Below are 22,659 nucleotides of genomic sequence, written 5' to 3'. Positions count from 1 at the left end.
AAACCAGTCCCAAGCCTTTCAAACCAACATTCGATCAACCTCGACTGTTGGTACTTCATTCTAGCATCTGGTCACTCCCTTGACTGCTAGAATTCCCGCCATGTCCGGTCAATCCCTTTGACCTACTTGGACTTTCCTCAACACCGATGTCCGATCATCTCGATCCATCTGGATTTTCCCTCACCGGACTTTCACTGGCTTCCTCACGGGATTTCCACGCCTAACATCGATTAGGACTTTCTCCTTTTGCTTCACTCACGGGACTTTCACCTGCCTAACATCACTCAACTAGGACTTTAGCTTCACTCACGGGACTTCCACTACCTAACATCGCTTAGGACTTTCCCACTTCCCAGCTTCACTCACGGGACTTGCCTAACATCCAGTTAGGACTTTCCCACTACCGCTTCACTCAGGACTTTCCCGTGCCAAGTCTCCATACTTGGACTTTTCGATGCCAAGTCTCCATACTTGGACTTTTCGGTGCAAGTCTCCATACTTGGACTTTTCGCGTGCCAAGCTCCTGCTTGGATGCCAAGTCTCCATACTTGGACTTTTCCCAGTCAGGTCACCGACCTATGGTTGCACCAATAATCTCCCAAACATCTATTCTTGTCCCACATCAAGAATAGAACTCTCTCACGAGTGTCAAACATCAACATGCAACACAACTAGGTCAACCTTGACCTAAGGTTGCACCGACAATCTTCCCAAGTCAAACATCAAAATACAACTCGAGTCACGTCAACTCGAGTCGGGTCAACCAGGTCAACCTTGACCTAAGGTTGCACCAACAATAATAACAACTTGGATATATTTTGACAAACTTGAAACTAAACATAACAAGGATTAAAAAATTTTAGCTTTCATGCCTTGAGTGAAATTAGGACAAGTTGTTTATATTTTGACAAACTTGAACCTGATCGTAGAGATGAGTTTAGCAAAAATATGTTTTGAACTCTTAAGGACCAAGAAGACAGAACTCCATATGGTTGGAATTAGTGTGAGGTTTTTGTTTGATAAGAATCTGAAACTTTAGGGCTATAAGCATGTTCAGACCATAACTTTCAGGTAAGAGTTATGCTTGTAGATCCTCCAGGTTCTAGGTTCTGAACTTGAAAGTTTTCCTAGAGAAACTTCCACGAATTATCGAACACAAGTTACTGAAATTACAACTTTCAGTTCCTGAAATTACGGGAGAAATCAGACACTGATCGGTCTACGAACCGATCAAGTCAGCCTGGCACGCTCGAGCCCGCTACTGATCCCTTTCTGATCGGTCTACAGACCGATCAGAGAGATCCCTGATCGGTCCGGAGACCGATCAGATCAATTCGGCACAAAAAGCCACTGATCAATCTCTGATCGGTCTACCGACCGATCAGGAAGCTCGCTGATCGTACTGATCGTCTCCTGATTGGTCCGTGGACCGATCAGGATGTCCCTGGATCGGTCCAGGGACCGATCAGGAGGCTTCTGATACCTTCGGATCGGACAACCGTCCGATCATTTCTTCACTGTTCACCCACCTAAACCCTTAAAATCTCCCGATCCCTTCTTTTCCTCATTCACGCGAAACCCTAGCCGACTCTTCCCACCAGCTCACCCTTTCTCTTCTCTTTGCACGCCGGAAGCTCTAGCCCTCCGACTAGTCGCAGTTCTAGCCCTCCGAAGCTCTAGCCAAGAGTTCAATGGCACCAAGGTAACTCCTATTTCTCTAGAACTTTGGCATTTCGATTTCATTTCTCACATATCTGTGGCTTTGTGTTTCGGGTGGCTCCTGTGCTCTTCTTTTTCCCATTGTGTCCCATTAGAAAGAAACCAGTAGGTGAGGGTACTTCCAAGTCCAAAGATAAATCCAAAGCTCCTGCTCCCTCTCGACCTCAACCGTCCAGTTCGGGGAGATTCCCTAACCAACAGTTTGAAAAGTCCTTTAAGGAAAGAACCTTCAAGTTGCTCCCATGTAGATCAGTCGATAAAAACTACATGAATGAGTTTTGTCCAGCGATTACGGAGACCATAGCCTACTATAAACTTGATTCCTTGGTATATTTAGAGAGGGATATCAACCTTGACTTAGTTTCTGAATTCTATAACAACCTTCATCAGACTATTGATGGTAGTTATAGATCAAGAGTGGCTAAGCAAAACGTTGATTTCAGCTTAATTGCTTTCTTTGGTTATTTAGGCTGTCGTATGTGTTCGGGGACGGTGTTCTCATTCTATCCTGCTTTGCCTGAACCCGTGCCTCATCCTCTTGATGTCTCATCTGACTCGATTTATGAGTACTTCTTTGGACATCCGAGACCGGATGGATTAGATGAGTTAGATGTCGATTTTCCTACATTTGCAGCCCTTGGCCTTTCTGCTCCTGATTACATTCTTTTCAAAATTGTCACAAACTGTCTTCTACCTATTACCTCTAAACCATTGGCAGAGATTCGACCGTATCATTGTCTGATGCTTTATGGGTTGCGTAGGCGTCTTGACTTTGATATCATGTCGAGTGTCTATACTTCTATCATATCCCATAGCGAGCCAAGCGGTTACACCATCTATATGCCTTTTGGGCATGTGATTACTGACTGGCTTGAGACCCTGGGTATTGACGTCTCCAAGGGGAGGATAGTAAAGATGGTTAGGAAGGATTGTCGACTTGGGAAACGTGTGTTTTCCAAGTCTGGCAGGCTGGGGCGGTTAGGTGGAAGGATGGGAGGGCACTAGGTGAGTTACCTCGGACGAGCTGCTCTTGTTCTTGCTCCTCCTGCTGCGGCGATGGAGGCCGATCGATCTGCTGGCGGATCGCCGAGCTGAGAGCCGCTTTGATCAGACGAGGAGATGATATGCTGAGATGGATGGCCACGTATTATAGACCAGCTACGATGACTTGAACATTGATGATAATCATCGGTGGTGACACGATTGCTACTCGGATGGATGGCTACCGCCTCCGGTCTTACCTGTGCTATCCATCCTCCGGTCGCCTCGAGTTTCACCCCTCTGCGATGGTGATGTTCCTCGATGAGGATGTTGATTGATCTTGTTTGTTTGTTGGTATACGTATTTTGGATGTTATTTGTTAGTCTTTATGACTGACCTGGATGTTTGCACTTCTGATGCTACTTCTGTATTTATGCTACTCAGTTTATATTTGCTTGCTCTTTATTATGCTTCATTTTCTATCGGTTATTAATATGCTGTTCACTTGCATGTCTTGTTTGTCCTTTATTTCCTTATTACTGTCTTATAATACACTTAGAGGGAATTCTAAGTCCTTTAAGAAACAGACAGTAAGGGTTAAGGGGGAGTTCTTTAAGTTATCTTACCTTATTCGCACCTTTTCGGTGTTTGACAAAGGGGGAGAAGATAACTAAGTTTAGATGAATGAAAATTTGAAGACCCTCATACAGTGTAGTATCCGTCTTAGGGGGAGGATCTTGATTTGATTCCCCTAAAATTATGAAAATTTGAACAAATCTGATCTAAACTTAAATCGTGTTGTCAAACAACAAAAAGGGGGAGATTGTTGACCGTTGTTTTGATGTTGTTTAAGTTTATGATATTGATCAAACTCGATGACAGACTTCATCGAGGTTGATCCGTTGGAGGAAAGTCACGTGAGTGAAGCGGGCAAGGGAAATCCAGATGGGTCAAGTTGACCGGATATCAGTGAAAAGTCCAGAGCTTGGCATGGGAAAAGTCCAAGTATGGAGACTTGGCACGGGAGAGTCGAAGAGGGTCTGGAAGCTTGGCATGGGAAGTCGGAGAGGCTTGGTAGCTCGTTCTCGGACTAGGTCGAGAGGGCTCGGTAGCTCGTTCTCAAGACCAATCCTAATATCACATGGGCATTGGATCGGTCAGACCGATCGGTGGGATTGATTGCACGATCGTGCAGACCAACTGGTGAAACTATGTTTCCGGTGCGGTGACCGATCGAGGCTGCTTCTGGTGTAATCGATCGATCGTGGACCGATGAAACACCTATCTTGATGTAATCGATCGATCGTAGACCGATCAGGAGATGATGTCGCGAGAAAGAAAAGCGGTGGATCGGTCCTGAGCGATCCATGAACCTCTGATCGGTCTCGGGACCGATCAGTCATATCTTGATCGGTCTTGGGCGATCGGTGGCGATCTCGAGGAACCGCACCCATTAAGCTACAGGCCATCAGGCCATACTGATCGGTCTCCCGGATCGGACATCAATCAAGGTGTGGATCGGTTGTTGGATCCACCATATCTGCGTCGTGGCGATTTACGATTCGTTTCGATGTATGCGATCTAACATACGCAGAGCTTTTTGAGTAACAGGTTGCAGGTACCATGGTGATGCTTGAATTCAAATCAATGACTATCAAAGGAATAAAACAAAATAGTTTTTCCACTGGTTATCGCTGTAAATTGTGCAAAAGAAGCGTCAACGTTCACTGGCTTGTTCAGTTGGCTCACTGGCTGCAATCAGCTAGACTCTTCCTTATTGGTTCGAGCTCAGAGACACCAGTGAAGACCAAGGATGGTATTGGTGTGAGCTCAGATAATCAGATGAGGAAGAAGCGTGATTGGCGACGCCTGGTTAGGCGACAGTGATACTCTACTGGTTGACGTAATTCGATGCAGTGGTTTGGCTCTAGCTGAAGACAGCAAGAGAGCAGAGAAATAAGAAGGAGGTAGAAGAGAGGTTGCAGCAGAATTTTTTCTTGGGTAGCAAACTCTCTGTTGACGTTCAAGCAAGGGTGTTCTGTGAAGCTCTTGGCTGTGAATCTACTTCGTCTTCACTCTCTGCATTCATTGTGGCTGTAAGTTGATTGTGCATTCATTGTAGCCACAAAATTCTGTAAGTCTAAGTCTTGTGCTTCATTCTAAATCTATCTTGAGACTTTGTGGGAGGTTTCTCCACCGAGAAGGAGAAATACTTAGCCGGAATCTGTCCGGGGGCTGATCTACAGAAAGATCAAGGGATCGTCCACCTTACGGACACGCCGAGGAGTAGGGGCAAGTTATCCCCGAACCTCGTACATCATTGTGTTAGTGGTGGTGTGTTTTCTTCTTTGCATAAGTGTTAGTTTTGATTATTTCCGCTGTGCTAACAAATCTCTGTGTAGAAATTTTGTTTTTGATTTTAAAAGGCTATTCCCCCCCCCCCCCCCCCCCCTCTAGCCATCTAAGATCCCAACAATTTTACCTTCCAAGCAAGATTCACAAGTTGGAAAATTTTCCAACTCTAATGAACCCAAGAGTCCATCGGCTATAAGCCTTTGAATCCTACTTAAGTTAATATGACCAAGCCTTAGATGCCAAAGATATGCTCGGTTCATTTCTGAAGGTTGTTTTCTCTTATTAGTGTTAGAAGATGTGTTATAAATTTCCATATTTTGCTTTGTAGGAGAAATTGGATTTAAGGTATATAAATTGCCAACTAATGCACCAGAACAGATAATCACTTTATTTCTCTTTATAACTACATTGTTATTAAAGGAAACAGAATATCCATCCAAAAATAGTTTAGAAACTGAAATTAAATTCTTTCTAAAACTGGGTACATAAAGACAATTTCTTAAAACCAATTTTCTATTTCTATCAAAAGATAAGTAGACGTCTCCCACTGCAACAGCCGCTACCTTAGTAGCATTGCCCATACAGACGATTATCTCTCCTTCATATAGTCGTCGGGTTTCCTGGAACCCCTGCAAATAATTGCAGACATGATCAGTGGCCCCCGTATCTACACACCAGGTGCTGGTAGATAACACCGCTAAACATGTTTCAACAACCAGAGCATGAGATATACCTTTGTTGTTTTGATTCTTACGAGGACAGTCCGCCTTCCAATGCCCTGATTGCTTGCAGATGAAGCACTTGCCCTTCAGCTTCTTCACTCCAGCTTTAGGTCCTGTACTCTGAGATTTATTCACCTTCTTTGTTGAGCTAACTTGTTTCTTCTTCTTCTTTTCTTTCGGTTTAGAAGTAGAACCATTTTCAGCATAGTGAATCTGAGAATTATGACAAAACAAACCTTCTGCTGCTTGAAGTTCTGTCAGTAGTACCGCCAATGAATATACCTTTTTATTCATATTGTAATTCAGGCGAAATTGCTCAAAACTTCTTGGTAGCGTTTGGAGGATCATATCGATCTGGGTTTCCCTATCAATTTCTCCTCCAAGGATTTGTATTTCATTCAGATAAGCCATCATCTTTAGGATATGATCCCTCACAGGAGTACCCTCTTGCATGGTGGCCGTCATTATCTTTCTCATGGCTTCTTGCCTAGAGGCCCGATCCTGGTGACCAAAGAGTTCCTTGAGATTGTTCATAATGTCATAAGCTGTTGGTAAATCTTGATGCTGATGTTGCAATACATTTGACATTGAAGCCAAAATGTAACACCGCGCCATCTCATCTGCTTTTACCCATTTCCTATGATACTCAATCTCCTCTTGGGTAGATTCACCATTGGGTGTATCAGGGCAAGGTTCAGTCAGTACAAACTTATAACTTTCAGCTGTAAGAACAATGTCCAGGTTCCTTTTCCAATCTATGTAGTTAGGACCAGTAAGTCTATTCTCTTTTAGTATGATAGCCAGTGGGTTGAAAGTCATCATAAGAATCACAAATAACTTTTGGTCAGAACTCTAAATTTAGAATAATATTGATTGCTCAAACAATACTATTTTAAATTAACCAACACCTCAAAACATCGTGAATTTTGTATGCCACGATAGTGTGGATGTATACAAATTCAACATTTGTAAAAGGAGGGTTTAACCCATTAATTTTATTATCTTGTCAACCTAACTTTTTGACAAATAAAATTAATAGTTGGTTTCCTTTGGTCACACGAATAATAGCAGTGACTCCGATGGGGAGGATACTATTAGACGTGTCTAAGTGTATACCATTACTTGACACTAAGTCCATTAATAAGATTGTATCCCTTCCGATGGGGAAGATCACACGCTCTTAATTAACTTCCTATAGTCATCCAAAATGGAAGTTTGTTCTAGTGATCCACAAACAAACTCATCCGATATGGAGGAATGCACTCAGAGCCAACGCGCAAGTTTGTTTGCATCACTAACAAACCAGTAATGGAGACCGTGGAATTTATTTAAAATCCCTCTCCCACTTAGTTATTTGAAATGAGGAATTTTGACTATGCTAGCCTACTAAAACTGTATACTAACATGCACACACAGCATAGTATAAAAGCAATAAATAGAAAAATTAATTTTCAACTATTATGGCTTTTATCTATAGTTGTCCTCCGTGTGTTGTCATCCCTAGCTGCTGTCATTTTTGGCCAGCGCCACCGGGTCTAGTTGTCGCATTCATCTAGCTCCATGTTCCGCTACGCCTCTGGTCCTCAAAAAGTTCCACGCCTTGCAAGATTCGATCCGCGACATAAATAGAATTTTACATTTTTCGATCCTATATTCCTCGAAGGAATGTACATGTATCTAGATCAAAAAATAAAATCCTAATAAAACTAAATACAGCTCCTGCTGTATTTTATAATACAATCATGCACACACAATAAATGCCCTTGACATGTCCAAGGGTCCAATCACACACATAATAACTATAAGTCATAATAGTTGGATCCTGTATCCACAAAGTTAGCACATCCTACTATTAACCTGCCTAAATTATGTATGACATGTGCATAATTAAACTAATACCAAATATACAGAGGCAAAACCCTAGCTCTGATACCAATTGTTGGTTGCTACTCGGAAAACCTAATGGTTCCACTATACAAAAATTTTGTACAAAGGTCTGAACCTTTTCCTAGCTAACTACCATGTGTTCTTTTAAATTAAACTTGGATCGCCTGTGGAACTTAACACGTTTGATCCTAAGTTTAATTTATTTGTTCTTTTAGGTTTAGACTTGGATCTCCTGCGAAACTTAACACGTTTGATCCAAATCACCTAGGTTATTAATTCCATTAAATATTAATTTCCAAAATTGGCTTCAAAGACTGCATGGCGAGGCACATGGCCTTCTTGGATATGGGAACAACCACCACCGCCTAGACAAAGCCTTTTAAGGAAAGCTAATATTTAATTTCCTTAAATAACTTTAGGTCAACCAAAAAGAACAATCAAATCACAAGAAAAAGAAAAACAAAAGAACACAACATCGAAAACTAATTCAAAATACTAGAATCGCATGCCTCTTGTATTTGATATTTTTACATGGAGATATAACTAACATGATGCGGAAAACAATATTAGTTATACCTTACTTAGTAGATAATGACCTTTTGATCTTCTACCGTATTCCTCTTCTAATCTCGGACGTTGTGTGGGCAACGATCTTCCAAGACGAGGACCACCTAGCACCTTCTTCTCCTTCCTTCAAGTTTCGGCCAAGCACAAAGCTTCCAAAGGATGAAGATCTTTTTCCACCAACCAAGCTCCAAGGGATGCAAGCTTTCTCTCCTTCTTCTCCAAGCTAAAATCTGGCCACCACTTGATCTCCAAGGAGGATGAGAGGTTCGGCCACAAAGATGGAGAGAAGAGAAAGGGAAGAGGCCGGCCACACCAAGGAAGAAAAGAGGGAGAAAAATAATAGAGGTTGTTCACCTTGAAAGCACCCAAAACCCTCTCTTTTATAATCCTTAGCTTTGGCAAATAAGAAAATTTAATTACAATAAAATTTCCTTAACTTTCTTTGACATGAATTAAGAAAAATTAAATAAAATTTCCTAATTAACAATGTCATGGCCGGCCACCTCATGGAGAGCAAACAAGGCAATTTTCAATCAACAATTAAAATTCCTTATTTGTCTTCGGAAATTTTAAAAAATAAAATTTCCCTTTAAAATCTCTTCATGGTTGATAAAAAGAAATTTCTATAATTTTAATTTTTCAACATGTGAATAATTTACAAAGAAGAAAAATAAAATATCCTTCCAATCTACAAATAAGGAAAGAGATTTAATCTCTTTCTTTAATCTTTTGTAGAAACTTATAAAAGAGATATTTTAATTTTTAATCTCTCCAATAAATTATATCTTCCACATAAGAAAATTTTAAAATTAAAATTCTTTTCTAATTTAATAGGGTCGGCCACCTAAGCTTGGGTTCAAGCTAGGGCCGGCCACCCATGGACCAAGGTTTGGCCGACCCTAGCTTGATCCTCAAGCTTGCTTGGCCGACCCCTACACCATGGGTATGAAGGTGGGCATAGGTGGGTATAGTACTCTATAACTAAGAGGCTACTATAGGGACCGAGAGGAGGAATTGGTTTTGGTCTCCTGATAAAATTAAGCATCCCGTGTTCGCCCCGAATACACAACTTAATTTTATCAATAATAATTCATTCCACTAAAGAACTATTATTGAACTACCACACCAATCCCAAATTACATTTTTGGGCTCCTTCTTATTATGAGTTTTTTAGTCTCCCTGTGTTTAAGATGTCGAATGTCCACTAATTAAGTGAGTTACTGACAACTCATTTAATTAATATCTTAGTCCAAGAGTAGTACCACTAAACCTTATCGTCATAGCGGACTAAATCCACCTGCAGGGTTTAACATGACAATCCTTATGAGCTCCTCTTGGGGACATTATCAACCTAGATCACTAGGACACAGTTTCCTTCTATAATCAACAACACGTACTATAAGTGATATCATTTCCCAACTTATCGGGCTTATTGATTTATCGAACTAAATCTCACCCATTGATAAATTAAAGAAATAAATATCAAATATATGTGCTTGTTATTATATTAGGATTAAGAGCACACACTTCCATAATAACTGAGGTCTTGTTCCTTTATAAAATCAGTATAAAAGAAACGACCTCTGATGGTCCTACTCAATACACTCTAAGTGTACTAGTGTAATTATATAGTTAAAATAAACTAATACCTAATTACACTACGACCTTCCAATGGTTTGTTCCTTTTCATTTTGGTCGTGAGCTACTGTTTATAATTTATAAGGTACTGATAACATTATCTTCTGTATGTGACACAACATACTATGTTATCTACAATATAAATTAATTAAACAACTACAAACAAATGTAGATAATTTGACCAAATATGATTCTTTATTCAAAATAAATGTTTACAAAAGCTTAGGCTTTCAGTATATACTCTAACAGAATTATTTAGAGTTGGAGGTGAGAAGCCTATTTATAGAGTACAGCAGAACTATGGTCGGTTTCTACCCAAGGATCAATTTTTCTTACGTAGTTCATTTCCTTGAAGTTTAAACCGCTTTTTATCGAATCCAGTAGATAAGTTTTTAAAATATCCAAACACGTATCATAATTTCAAATTTACCAAATCACGTACCCATTTCCCATTTTACCCTCATCCTTAAATCAATTCGACTGAAAAATAAATCAGTTGAATCGATTTCATTAATTTTATTTGAAAAATCCATCAACCGATTTCGACCAAAATTAGCTGATGGAGCTAGAGACCTCGGAATGATATGAAATCAATTTCTATATGTTTGTCTAGATCTCCTGATTGTCAAAAATATTATCAAACATTAATTTGAACCAATATTTTGAGAGCAGTGATTTTTTTAACATAAATTAGTTTTTCGGATATATTCGTGTTCAAAAAATCACTACTCTAAATATATTACGTCAAATTGATATTTGATAGTATTTTTATAATCAGGAGAACTAGATGAACACATAGAAATTGATTTTATGTCATTTCAAGGTCTCTAGGTCTATCAGCCGATTTCGGTCAAAATCAGTTGATGGACCTAGATACCTCGAAATGACATGAAACCAATTTCTATGTGTTCGTCTAGTTCTTCTGATTGTAAAAATACTATCAAATATCAATTTGATACAATATATTGAGAGCAGTGATTTTTTTTTGAAACTATGGCCGAATGAATTTAAATAAAATCAACGTAGGTTCATTCGACCAAAATAGATTGATGGACCTAGAGAGCTCGGAATGAAGTGAACCCAGATACTATGAGTTCTTCTAGTTTTTATGATTATATCAATTCTCTCATATATCAATTTGACCCAATATATTGAGAGTAGTGATTTTTTGAACACAAATTAATTTTTTTAAATATATTTATATTTAAAAAATCACTGCTCTTAATATATTGGGTCAAATTAATGTTTGATAGTATTTATAAAATTAGGAGAATTAGACGAACACATATAAATTGGTTTCATATCATTTCGAGGTCTCTAAGTCCATCAACTAATTTTCGGCCAAAATTGATTAATGGGCATAGAGACCTCGAAATGACATAAAATCAGTTTCTTTGTGTTCGTCTAGTTCTTCTGATTATCAATTTGACTAAATATATTGAGAGCAGTAATTTTTTAAACATGAATTAATTTTTTGAATGCATTCGTATTTAAAAAAAGCACTGCTCTCAATATATTGGGTCAAATTAATATTTGATAATATTTTACAATAAGGAGAACTAGATGAATACATAAAAATTGATTTCATGTCATTTCGAGGTCTTTAGATCCATTAAAATCGAAACTGGTTGATGGATTTTACAAATAAATTGAAATTGATTCTAACTAGTTTATTTTTTCAGTCGATTTGATTTCAGGATGAGGATAAAATGAAAAATAGATATATGATTTGATAATTTTAAAATTATAATATATAATTTAAATATTTTAAAAATTCATCAACCGGATTCCATGAAAAATTAAAGTTTAAATGGCCCCACTTAAAAGATCATTACTTAATTTACCTTTTTTCCTATCTCACTGTCACTGTCACTGTCACTGTCACTGTCACTGTCACTGTCGGACGAATGACGTGAGACACTAGGTCGAGCAATTGTTTTCTTCTACATTATGCATCTGCACCAATGAAATGGCAATCGACAATCACTGTCAGCTTGCATGTAAGTATCATATATTGCATTTGATATATTGCTATAATAGTACTAAAAAAAATATTATTATTTAGCACAATGATCATGCCTGCTCCATCTTAGGAATGTTTCCGGGTTTTTTTTTTTTTTAATGTTTGAATTGGTCTAAACAAATCATAATTCGATTTTCAGCCGAATCTCCATCTATAGAAAATTATGACATGTCTTCGGTTATCACGGGACTTATTTAGTGCTTGGTCAATTAGATATGGTTAATCTGGCTAAGCAATTGATGAGCTAATAATGTTGGGCCGGGCGGGTTAGTTAGATTAGGGGAGAGTTGGACTAGCCAAAGGATTTGATTGATCCGGTTGAGTTAATTCAACTAATAGACTATTTAAGCTGGACAATTTAATCAATTTAAGTAAACTAATAAATTTTGATTAGTATTTGGTTTGAATGGACTAAATATATCGATTGATTGGATAGGTCCAATTAAAATGGTCAAGTTGGTCAACCAATTTGGTTGGATGATCCGGTCAAACAAGTTGATATAGAATATTGGGGCAATTTGATTGATTTAAATGAGTATGTCCTTTGATCACCTGAATAATGCATTTAAATTTCCATCCTTACAAATTATTCATCTTATTTAAATTAAAAATATTTTTATAAATCTTATAATATTAATGTGATAAATTTTTTAATTTAAACTAAATTTTTAAATACAATTTTTTTATTCATACAAATTAATCAATTTAGAAAGACTAATTTAGCTAGTTAAACTACTTGAGTTAGGTTGACTGATCCATTCGATCCACACTATAACAAATGTGACTTTCTGCAGTGCATCATCAACGGCGCGTGATTAAAGTGCACTGTTAATAATAGTTTTTACGGTGCACCCAATTATGTGCGCTGCGAATAGTGTAATATTTATACAAACGATAGCATGCATAAAAAATATGTTGTCAATAATATTTTGTATGGTATACAAAGTACGCTGTTAAAACTTAATATTAACATTGTGCGAAGCGCGCTGTAAATACCTATCATATATATAAATGACGACATGCAAAAAAGCACGCTGCCAATAAGTATTAAAAAAATTTAACAGCATATAATGTTAGCCGTTAATTATTTTCAAGCTCTTCTAATATAATTTTGTTGAAACATCTCGTCTACTAATTATTCGTCAAAACTTTTTGGCTCCCGCATTTAATTTTCCGCCAAACTACTCACCACGAACAAAACCTCATGCCCGAAACCCCTCCCACGAACAGCTAAACTCGCGATGTCACGCCCCGGAGGAGTCTCTGTCCGAAGAAATTTCGGCAGCACCTCCCCTGTACGGCGGACAATCTGAAACTTTTCTACAAGCACTATATACCTCAGCCACATGCGGCTGGAATAATAACAATAAAAGAAAACAAACACCACGCAGTTAATATCAAATTCAGCCTCTGGCTGACACAACCACACAATTAAAAATAAAACAGCCCACTCGGCTGTACCAAAACCAAAACACAAAACTGCTAGAAACCAAATACAACCAAACACAAAACTGCTAGCCGGCTAGGCTTACACAACCAATAACAAATACAAAATACCACATAACAACATCAATACTCCAAAAATAGAACCAGAGTACAGAGCTAAACAAACTGATACATAAAACAAACAAAACATACGTGAACCGATAAGTCTTCTGATGTGACGTGGGGACCAGCAGACAGGATGCTCCAAGCGACACCATAAATAACCTGGTACCTGAAAAGATAGTGTCAACGGGGGTGAGTTCAACAACTCAGCGAATACCAATGGACATGAGTAGTAAGATATATCTAACAGCAACAAACATGGAATACAACTTCCTAATCATATATAGGGAATATGTAAAACTGAAAGGTAACTGAGGAAGCTGTACTCACCACACTACAAGAATTTTTGCATTCAACAACACCCAATAGACAACGCTTTTTAATAAAAACGTTGTCGTTCTTTGTTTTACAACGCTTTTAGTGAAAAGCGTTGTCTATGGTATTTACTTTTTACTAAAGACAACGATTTTTAATGAAGTGTTGTCTTTAGTGTTGTTGTTTATGGTCAAAGACAACATTTTTTTAAAAAACGTTTTTTAAAGTGTTGTGTATGTTTCCCCTAAACTCACTTAAAATAAATTCGCAGCCCTCGCTTTGCTAAACTCTAAACCCTCAACGCGCGCGCGCCTTCTCCTCACCACTCCTCTCCACGAGTTCTCCTCTCCACTCCTCTCCACGAGTGCCTTCTCCTCTCCTTCTCCTCTCCACGAGTGCCTTCTCCTCTCCACTCCTCTCCACGAGCGCCTTCTCCTCTCCACGAGCGCCTTCTCCTCTCCTTGCCGCGTGATCTCCTCTGAACCCTAATCTCGACCCAAACTCCTCACGCAAAACTCCTCACGCCGGCCCAACTCCTCCAAGTCGAGATCCCTAATCTCGCATTTCCCCATCTCCTCAATCAAAGTCAGCTTATCCTTTCTCAAATCTCTCGAGCCCTCGACGCAGATCCAGCGGAGTGTAGACGCCGAGCGGAACAATCGCCAGGATGGTCTGTATTGCGTGCCTGTTGCCTTTGTTCTTGATCCCCGTCGTTAACGCCTTGCCTCTGCTCTTCGATCTCATCGTCGGTAAGATCTACAGGCTTTTCGGCTGGGAATACAGAAAGCCTGCAAGGGTGCCAGCTGCTTGTCCATACAAGCCTGCTTCAAAAAATGTTGATGGTTTAAATGCAGGTACAGAGTCTCTTGTGGAACCTCATAAAAATTCTGCTACACAATCTGATAAAAAAGAAGAATAGAATCAGAGTCAGCAGCTGTTTCCATGCCAAATGAACAGTTTGAAGTTTGTATAAGCATGTTAAAAAATCCTACTTAATGATCTTATGGCAGTGTGTTACATGTGGTCTAATTATATAAACGAGTGCAGTTTCTGGCTTCTTCCTGTGGTGTTATGGCACATGGATGAGATGAAATGTGCATTCGATGCTATTATTATTTCTTGAAATGTCGTCTGCTCAAAAAAAAAAAAAAAAAAAAAAAATCAAAGTCAGCTTACCCTTCCTAATCTTCTCACGGCTCCTCAACTCCTCTGAACCCTTCGATCTTAGTTCCTTCCTCGCAGAGCAGATTCGAGAGTAGGAGGAACGGAAGAAAGAAAGGTAAAATTTCTTCCATCCCTCTAGAATAAGATTTTGTTTATTTTTGATTATTTTCCGAACTAGCCATTTTGCCGGATTCATACTGCATCAATTTTCCCCCTCCCCTGATTGTATTTTCTCATGATTTAGTCATTCCTCGATGGCACGGATCGATGAGTACATAATCTGATGAAGACTGATTAAAAATATGGTTTGCATAGATGAGTACATAATCTGATGAAGTTTGTGCTAGACACTATATATTTAGAGTTGTTGAAGTCAAAGTGAGGCTCAATCTGACTAAAATACCAAAACACTTTAATTAGGATTCCTGGTTCTCAATCACGTGGGAATCAAAGAGGAAGTCCTACTCAAAAGAGGATGTCCAACTTAACTAAGGAGACTTCTTATATATCATTACATTATTTTTTTCATTGAAAATGAGGTTTTTTTCCATTTTTTATTATATGTTTAATAAGGAGGTCCTGTTTAGTAAATCTACAGGCATTTTGCATATTATTGGCAACTGATGATCCTATACAGAATTGATAAACCTCTATAGTTCTACTTGTCACACTACTTTTTATTGCTTTGTACTGCTTTTGATGTTTTGATTTAATTGAAATTTGGAAGCCAATGTTAATTCATATTTTTTTCCAGGTATCTTGTTCAGATAATCACATTCATCTGCTAAAAATGCCTACAATGGATATCTCAAAATCCATATCGGGAATCAAGGTTTGTCATACCATATGGTTTAGACATCAATGCTTTGTTGGCTTAGTTTTACTGAAAACCTTTCCTGGATAAACTTTCGTATGTTGATATATTCTAGTATATCTTCAGCCTCCTTTTTCGTTTCCTCTCAAACATGAAGGATCCTGCACACAAGTTGCATTTGAGCAGACAACTGGATTAGTTGCTGTTTCCACTGAAGATTATTGTGTACAATTCTATAGCTTGTTTGACAACCATGAGGTTTCAGAGGTGATGGCTCTATTTTTGCATTCTGATATTATCATCTAGAGCTTGACATCTCTTTTTTCCTTTTAAGAAAAAGCAAGTTCTCATGATATTTATTTTATTGCTTAGGTCCAAGTGTGCAAAAGAAATTTTCAGCCTGCAGATGACGTTATGGTACGCCATTAACTAATCAAGATATATTTGCGGTGCTGTATCTGTTATGACTATTACCTTAACTTTTGTTCTGTTGTATCCGTAGCTCTTTGAGTCAATCGTCCATGCATTAGTAGGCTGTTAGTTTAGAAGCAATTCTAATTTGTAGTTTGACATTTGGAAAGAATGCATTATTTGTACCAACTGCCAAATTTCTGTAAACAGCTTGATTGGAGTTGCATTTTTATGGATTCTTTGGGTCATTTTTTGCTAAGACATTATTGCTTCCAGGAATTAGCTCTGTAAATATCACTGTTACTGTTGGGTTCCATTAACTAGAAACAAGTATATTTGATACAACTCAGTTATGGGGTACAAAAATATCCATTTTGATTCTGATTAGCCAGCCACATAGAAGGCAGGGATATAAGCTAGAAAGTACCACAATTGGTTCCTATTTGCTGGAAACTGGAAATGCACGTGTCATAACTCCCACAGGCTCTCTTTGTGGCAGTTGTGGGGTATTCAATTACATGTTTCTATTGCTGGAGTAATCAGTCATGGATTGTCTGGGACAAGATAGAGATTTAATTTAGTTTAAAGCTCAATAATTTCTGAGATTCATGCTAAACTACCATGCTAGGATTGGTGTGTAGTTTGTGTTTCAATAGAGCGAGATCACAAATTTGCACCTATTTAAATAATGTCTTGGGGATGCATTTTGAGAGAGTCAATCTTAAAATCTGCTTGGTTGCTGTCATAATTTGTTTTAAGCATGTAATTACTTTTGCATTACAACATAGATAGCTATCATAATTCTTGTAGATGATGAATTAGATCTTTGAATTTTTGGCTAACTCTTCGTGGATGTACTTGTACTTCGATGGTTGCAGCTATATGTGGCTCTTGTAGCCATTTCTCTTGATGGCTCCTTAATGGCTACCATTGATGTGACAATTCCTGAAGAAAAATTAGGGGGTTTGGTTTGTCTAAAATACTGGACTCGTGGTTCCCTAGTGGCAGAGTACTTATTATCCACTGTCATATATGAGCCTCACAGGTAAGAAGACTACAAACAGAGCTTCATCTATTGTTCTTTATTTTTTTGTTTATTTATTCTATAAATCTTTCATAACTTTGCGAATAGGGACCATCAATCTTTTAATTTTCTATGATGTCAATTGGAGAAGTATTTAATTTGGCACACCAATGTGGTCTTTCATATCAGTGAGACAAACATATTTCCTTTTCAATTTTCTAGATACTTTAGTTTTATGTAACAGAAGTTTCATTGGTTTTTAATTTCTATATAGTTTTGGTGCTTATGATTTGGTTATTATATCCGCACATTCACGCATTTCTTTTGCAATATGAAAAGCATCCTTGAATGATCAGATCATATCTTATTCCAGCATATTGAACCTTTTGATTGTTGGAAAAGAGTGATAAGTTTGATTGTTACCATTACTCATTTTAGAGAAATTCTTCAAGTTGACAATCTTGAATTAGTTAAATGTTGATCAATTTTATATTGAAACTTCATTTCTGGTCTATATGGTTATGGGCTGACGTTGCTTATCCTTGAGTGATCCATATGGTTGTGGGCTGGCTTAGCTCTTCTTTGAGTGATTGGTTGCCAAGTTGTTCTCTGCTGCTTAATAATTCTTGGTTCTTTGTTACTGCTGCCGTTATCATTACTACCATCCCATGTTTGTCCCAACTGTTTGGAATCAGTTACATGAATCTTATCCTTCGGAGCTCCAGGACAAATTATAAGATTTTCACTACTTGACTAATGTTTTCTTTGCACTTCTTTAACCCTTTACACCTTCCACTCTAACAGATAAAATAAACCACCTTTTTATATTTTCTTTACTTTCTGATGTAGTGATGCTCAAGTTTCATCTCTTGCATTTCGCCCTGGACACAACATGGCTGTCACATCATCTTATGGTGGTGATTTTAAGGTAGTGTCTATTAGGCTCTTTTCTTTCTGTTGCCCCATTGTATATAATGATTAAATGAGTAATCTATTTTTCAGGTTTGGGTTCATGGTTCTCATGCCGACAGAAATAATGAATCAATCCAGAGAACTGGTTGGAGATGCCAATCTGTTGGTTCATACAAGTATTAAATTTTGCTGCCAATGAAATGTTTTTTCCTTTATTATATTAATATCATTGCTCATTTGATGCCTTTTAGTTTTTATGATTTATTTTAACATAAAAAATTATTTGTATCGAATGAAATTGAAATAATTTGTGGAAGCAGACAGCTTTCAAATCAAGCAGAGATATTTAAAGTAATACTTGTATTTGATGCTACTCAGAGCTGAACCAGTTGATTGGGCGTATGGAACTTGCAATTTTGTATATACATTAATTATGAAAAAAAGATACTGTTTCTTAATTTAAAGGATGCCTTGTTTTTTAATTGAATTATTGGTGAAATCTTTAAACTATTTTTTGAAATTATTTGCTTGCATATATTTCTTTTCCCATCATATAGTGTTGTTGCACAGTGGAACTCCCATGAAATTAATTTCTTTGAATTGATGACAGGGGAAAATCATTAACAGCTGCTGCTTTTTCTGCCGATGGATCAGTCCTTGCTATTGCAGCTGAGACTATAATTACATTATGGGATCCAGATTCCAATATTCTTGTGGCTATGATTGGAGATACACTTTCGGTAATCATCATTTTGCCTATATTGTTATCTGGCAAATCGAAATAGCAGTGAATGTCCTTACATCTGTTTTTTTTTCCTTTTTCTTGTACAGCCAATTACAAAGCCTTCATTTGTTGGGGAATCAGAATATCTGGTGTCCTATACACACGGTTTAAAGCCACAACTTTCAGTTTGGAGTACTTCAAATTTGGCATTGTACTGGTCTCACGGGATTGTTACAGAAGGTGTGCATTTTTTGGCTCTTAAATGATCGTAGTATAAATCCAAGACTAAAAGAACCAGAAAATTAAAATGAAATAAAAAGAACCAGTCCATTTTTGGCACTTTAGATGTTCATGTCAACAGTTCTATACAACAACAATCTTGAGTCCTAAAGCTTCTATTTTGCAAGTGTCTCTAGCATACATGCACTAATATTAATAAATTGCAAATGTCCAAAATAGGCAGCAAGAACCAGTCCATTGTTGGACCAGTATAAACTTACCGTGGCTTTGCGAATGGTGTATGATTACAAACAAAGCTCACATTTTGTGAAATATTTATAGAATTTTTTATATTTCTTTAACTTTATACTATTTTCTCTTTGAGTAGTTAGAAGATTGTAATCTTTTGTCTTGTTGATGGTTCCCATTTTTTTACAGCCGTAAGCTGTTCCCATGATGAATCTCAATTCGCCGTCTTAGCTCTTCTCAGTTCAGCAGGTGATGCTGATGCAAAAGGAAATGGGGTAATATTTTTCTTCGATGTGGAAGATCCTGTTCCTGTGGCAACCTAAGAGGAATAAGTCATTTCCTCGATGGCACGGATGAATACCTAAAATCCATCCTCTACTCCACCATTCTTTGCCACTCCTCAAGCCGAAACAACTGCAAAGGTAGAGTCAACATCAAGTATTACATTGTGCTGGCTACAAGAAGACCGGGGCCGTAAAATCCAATAAAGACAGGTCAAACATCAAGTAGCATTTTGTAACTTATTCCTCTTAGGTTATATGCTTGGTTAATATATATGCTTAGAACTTGTAAAGACAGGTCAAACATTAATATGCTTGGTTAATATATCCATCTACAGCACTCCCGCTTTTTCCTCTAAATATGATTTTCATTTAGCACAGAACTAATGCCAATTTTTTTATTTTGATGCAGTGTTTAAAGAGCTTGAGTAGAAGTTGGCCCTAAAGAAAACTTGTCAGTTACGATATAAACACACTTACGGTATGAATTACATGTATATATAACATTGACATATTATTTAGTACGAGATTTACATGTATGAAAGTTTTCATACAAAATTTCTTGATTGCCTACAACCCCAGGTGTGCTGATGACAAGTTGAAGAAGATGGCTCTAAGAGTGATAGCTGAAAGCCTTTCAGAAGAAGAGATTGCTGGACTTAAAGAAGCAATTCCATGCGATGGACACCAACAACAACGGTTAGTCAATGATGAGGTTTTGTAAAACTTGTGTGTTTGAAAAATTATTGTCATGAAGTTAAGGATAACCTGTATGATACAAATTTAATTTGTGGATCAATATGTATACATTTTGTTTGTATAATATAAAGTTTTATTTATTTGTTAAATAGTCTTATTATAAAAATGATTGTGGTTGTGGATATTCAATTATATGTAAATTTTGAGTATTTTTTATAATTTTTGCTATTTAATTAAGAAAAACACTATTTTTTATAAATTTAAAAAGACAACGTTTTTAAGTAATAAAAGACAACGCTTAAAAAACAATGTCTTTGAGACCAACCACAACGCTTTTAAAGCGTTGTCTTTGATATGTGCATTTTTACAACAGCATCTTTAACAACGCTTTTTAAGAACGAATAGACAACGCTTAAAAAGCGTTGTCTTTGTGACCAACCACAACGCTTTTAAAGTGTTGTCTTTGATATGTGCATTTTTACAACAGCATCTATAACAACGCTTTTTAAGAACGAAAAGACAACGCTTAAAAAGCGTTGTCTTTGTGACCAACCACAACGCTTTTAAAGCGTTGTCTTTGATATGACTTTCTACAACACCATCTACAACATCACTTTTTAAGTACATACGACAACGCCAAAAAAGCGTTGTTGTTTAGCTTTTTTCTTGTAGTGCCAGGAACTCCTATCCAGACAAAAGGGTCATCAAACCGAAAGTGTCAATAATCCTGTATGCAGGTCAAAGGTATGCATCCAACCAAAATGCAGCAACCAAATGCAGCAAACACAATCTCAATAATATAAATACATCAATGCATATGATGCTAATGTAGCGTCCTGGTCACCCCGGCGCGATCGATCCTCACACACAAATGGCGAGGACCGAGTGGGTAGGGCGTGACAACCGTGCACTCTGCCCTCACTGCTCCTGATGAGCGGAGTACTCCTGTCCCGTGACCCCAAATCATAAATGGGAGAGCTCAATGCTCTCAACTCGGTACACGATGGCGGGGAGGTATCTCTGCCGGCTACCACGCCGAGTCACGACCAACGGAGCCAAACAAAGTCCACCGTCTGCCGGCTACTACGATGCTACACAGAGCGGAACTGACTGCCGGCTACCACGCTGGGTCATATGACCAACGGAGCCAAACAGCAGAACCGCCACACACCTGCCTGATATACCACTAAACCATGAGTGGGGGTGTGTGCAGTACATGTAACTGGCAATGGACTCAACCATAGTGGAGCCGACAATCGCACAGCATGCAATCATGATGCATGTCACCATGCATAACAAAAACTGATCAACATAACCATATCCATATATACAAAATGGGTACTGTAAAAGCGATGGTCACATACCAAAATCTATAGTATACAGGTCAGATAGAATATCAAAACCTATGTCCTGAACATAATAAGTATGGAATATCCTGATCAGCATAGAAAAATCCATATATACATAATATGGGTACCACAGTATCAGTAAGGTCCTCTATGGTATAGCAACCTAGATCCTAAACATATCTCCTTCCATAACATATGTACCACAATATGCATATATCAAGAATCAAGGTCTAGGTACACGAATCATATATGATACACAAATAGAGGTACACAAGCCAGTTATGGCATAAAACCTAAGTATCAGATAATCTCGATACACATAACTGAAACCAAAAGTCCAGAACCTAGTCCTAACCTCAGTAAAACATGGTATGTCACTTATTCTAGAAACTAAGATACTCATGGTAATCCAGTACTCATGGCAATAAATCACATGATATAAGCACGGATACGTCACAGGCAATAAACCTAACATGCTATGGATATCAAACAGTGACATACCAAAGACAAACATGTTCATTGCTTGTAGTTATAAAATACTATGCATATCCAAAGACAATATCATAAAAGATAAGTCAAGAGGTACCCGCCTTCATACGCAGGTCGTATCAACCGTCCTCAACAAGTCCAAGAGATCGCATCCAACTCAAATCCTACAAATACAGGGTATTCAACAAAACTAAGGATCTATGATCAACATATCAACTATTAATCCCTCTAATCTGATCCAACCCTTTCCTTCACATCAATTTAATCCAAGAACACATAAACTAATGATCCACTTATCCAATCAAGTTCACTACCATCAACTACTAAGCATCATGAATCAACCTCAAAACTTACCCGAATTCAAGTGGGTTGCTGATAGCTCACCATCAAAGGATGACTTAAGATCGGAAGGTTGGCCAAAGCCAAGGATCGTCCACGAACAGCACAGCTTGAGCTGCAATAGGTAACAACACCTACAAAGATACCAAAACAAGTCACTCCTTGAAATCCTTATTCCACATCAATTGACGTTAAAGCTGAATACCAACAATAACCTGTTCTCACCTCCT

General features: G+C 37.9%; 1 protein-coding gene across 1 annotated transcript; it reads left to right on the top strand.

Moving 5' to 3' along the window:
- Positions 1-15,670: 15,670 nt before the first annotated feature.
- LOC122026773 (WD repeat-containing protein 75-like) lies at positions 15,671-19,595 on the top strand. Its single transcript, XM_042585493.1, has 9 exons — positions 15,671-15,751; positions 15,860-16,000; positions 16,106-16,150; positions 17,023-17,189; positions 18,018-18,096; positions 18,171-18,256; positions 18,691-18,820; positions 18,912-19,044; positions 19,462-19,595. The coding sequence occupies exons 1-9, from the start codon at positions 15,710-15,712 to the stop codon at positions 19,593-19,595; spliced, it is 957 nt and encodes a 318-aa protein (XP_042441427.1). The 5' UTR covers positions 15,671-15,709.
- The last annotated feature ends 3,064 nt before the right edge of the window (positions 19,596-22,659 follow it).

Source organism: Zingiber officinale, chromosome 10A (assembly GCF_018446385.1).
Source record: "Zingiber officinale cultivar Zhangliang chromosome 10A, Zo_v1.1, whole genome shotgun sequence".
In the NCBI taxonomy this organism is placed as follows: Eukaryota; Viridiplantae; Streptophyta; class Magnoliopsida; order Zingiberales; family Zingiberaceae; genus Zingiber; species Zingiber officinale.
Note: the sequence above shows the minus strand (reverse complement) of the source record. Positions and strands in the feature narration are given on the sequence as shown.

Excerpts from the sequence above, each read along its gene's own strand:
- LOC122026773 (XM_042585493.1), top strand. The coding sequence starts at position 15,710 with ATGCCTACAATGGATATCTCAAAATCCATATCGGGAATCAAG. Across the intron at positions 15,752-15,859 it reads AATCCATATCGGGAATCAAG|CCTCCTTTTTCGTTTCCTCT; the intron begins GTTTGTCATACC and ends GTATATCTTCAG. Across the intron at positions 18,821-18,911 it reads TGATTGGAGATACACTTTCG|CCAATTACAAAGCCTTCATT; the intron begins GTAATCATCATT and ends TTTCTTGTACAG.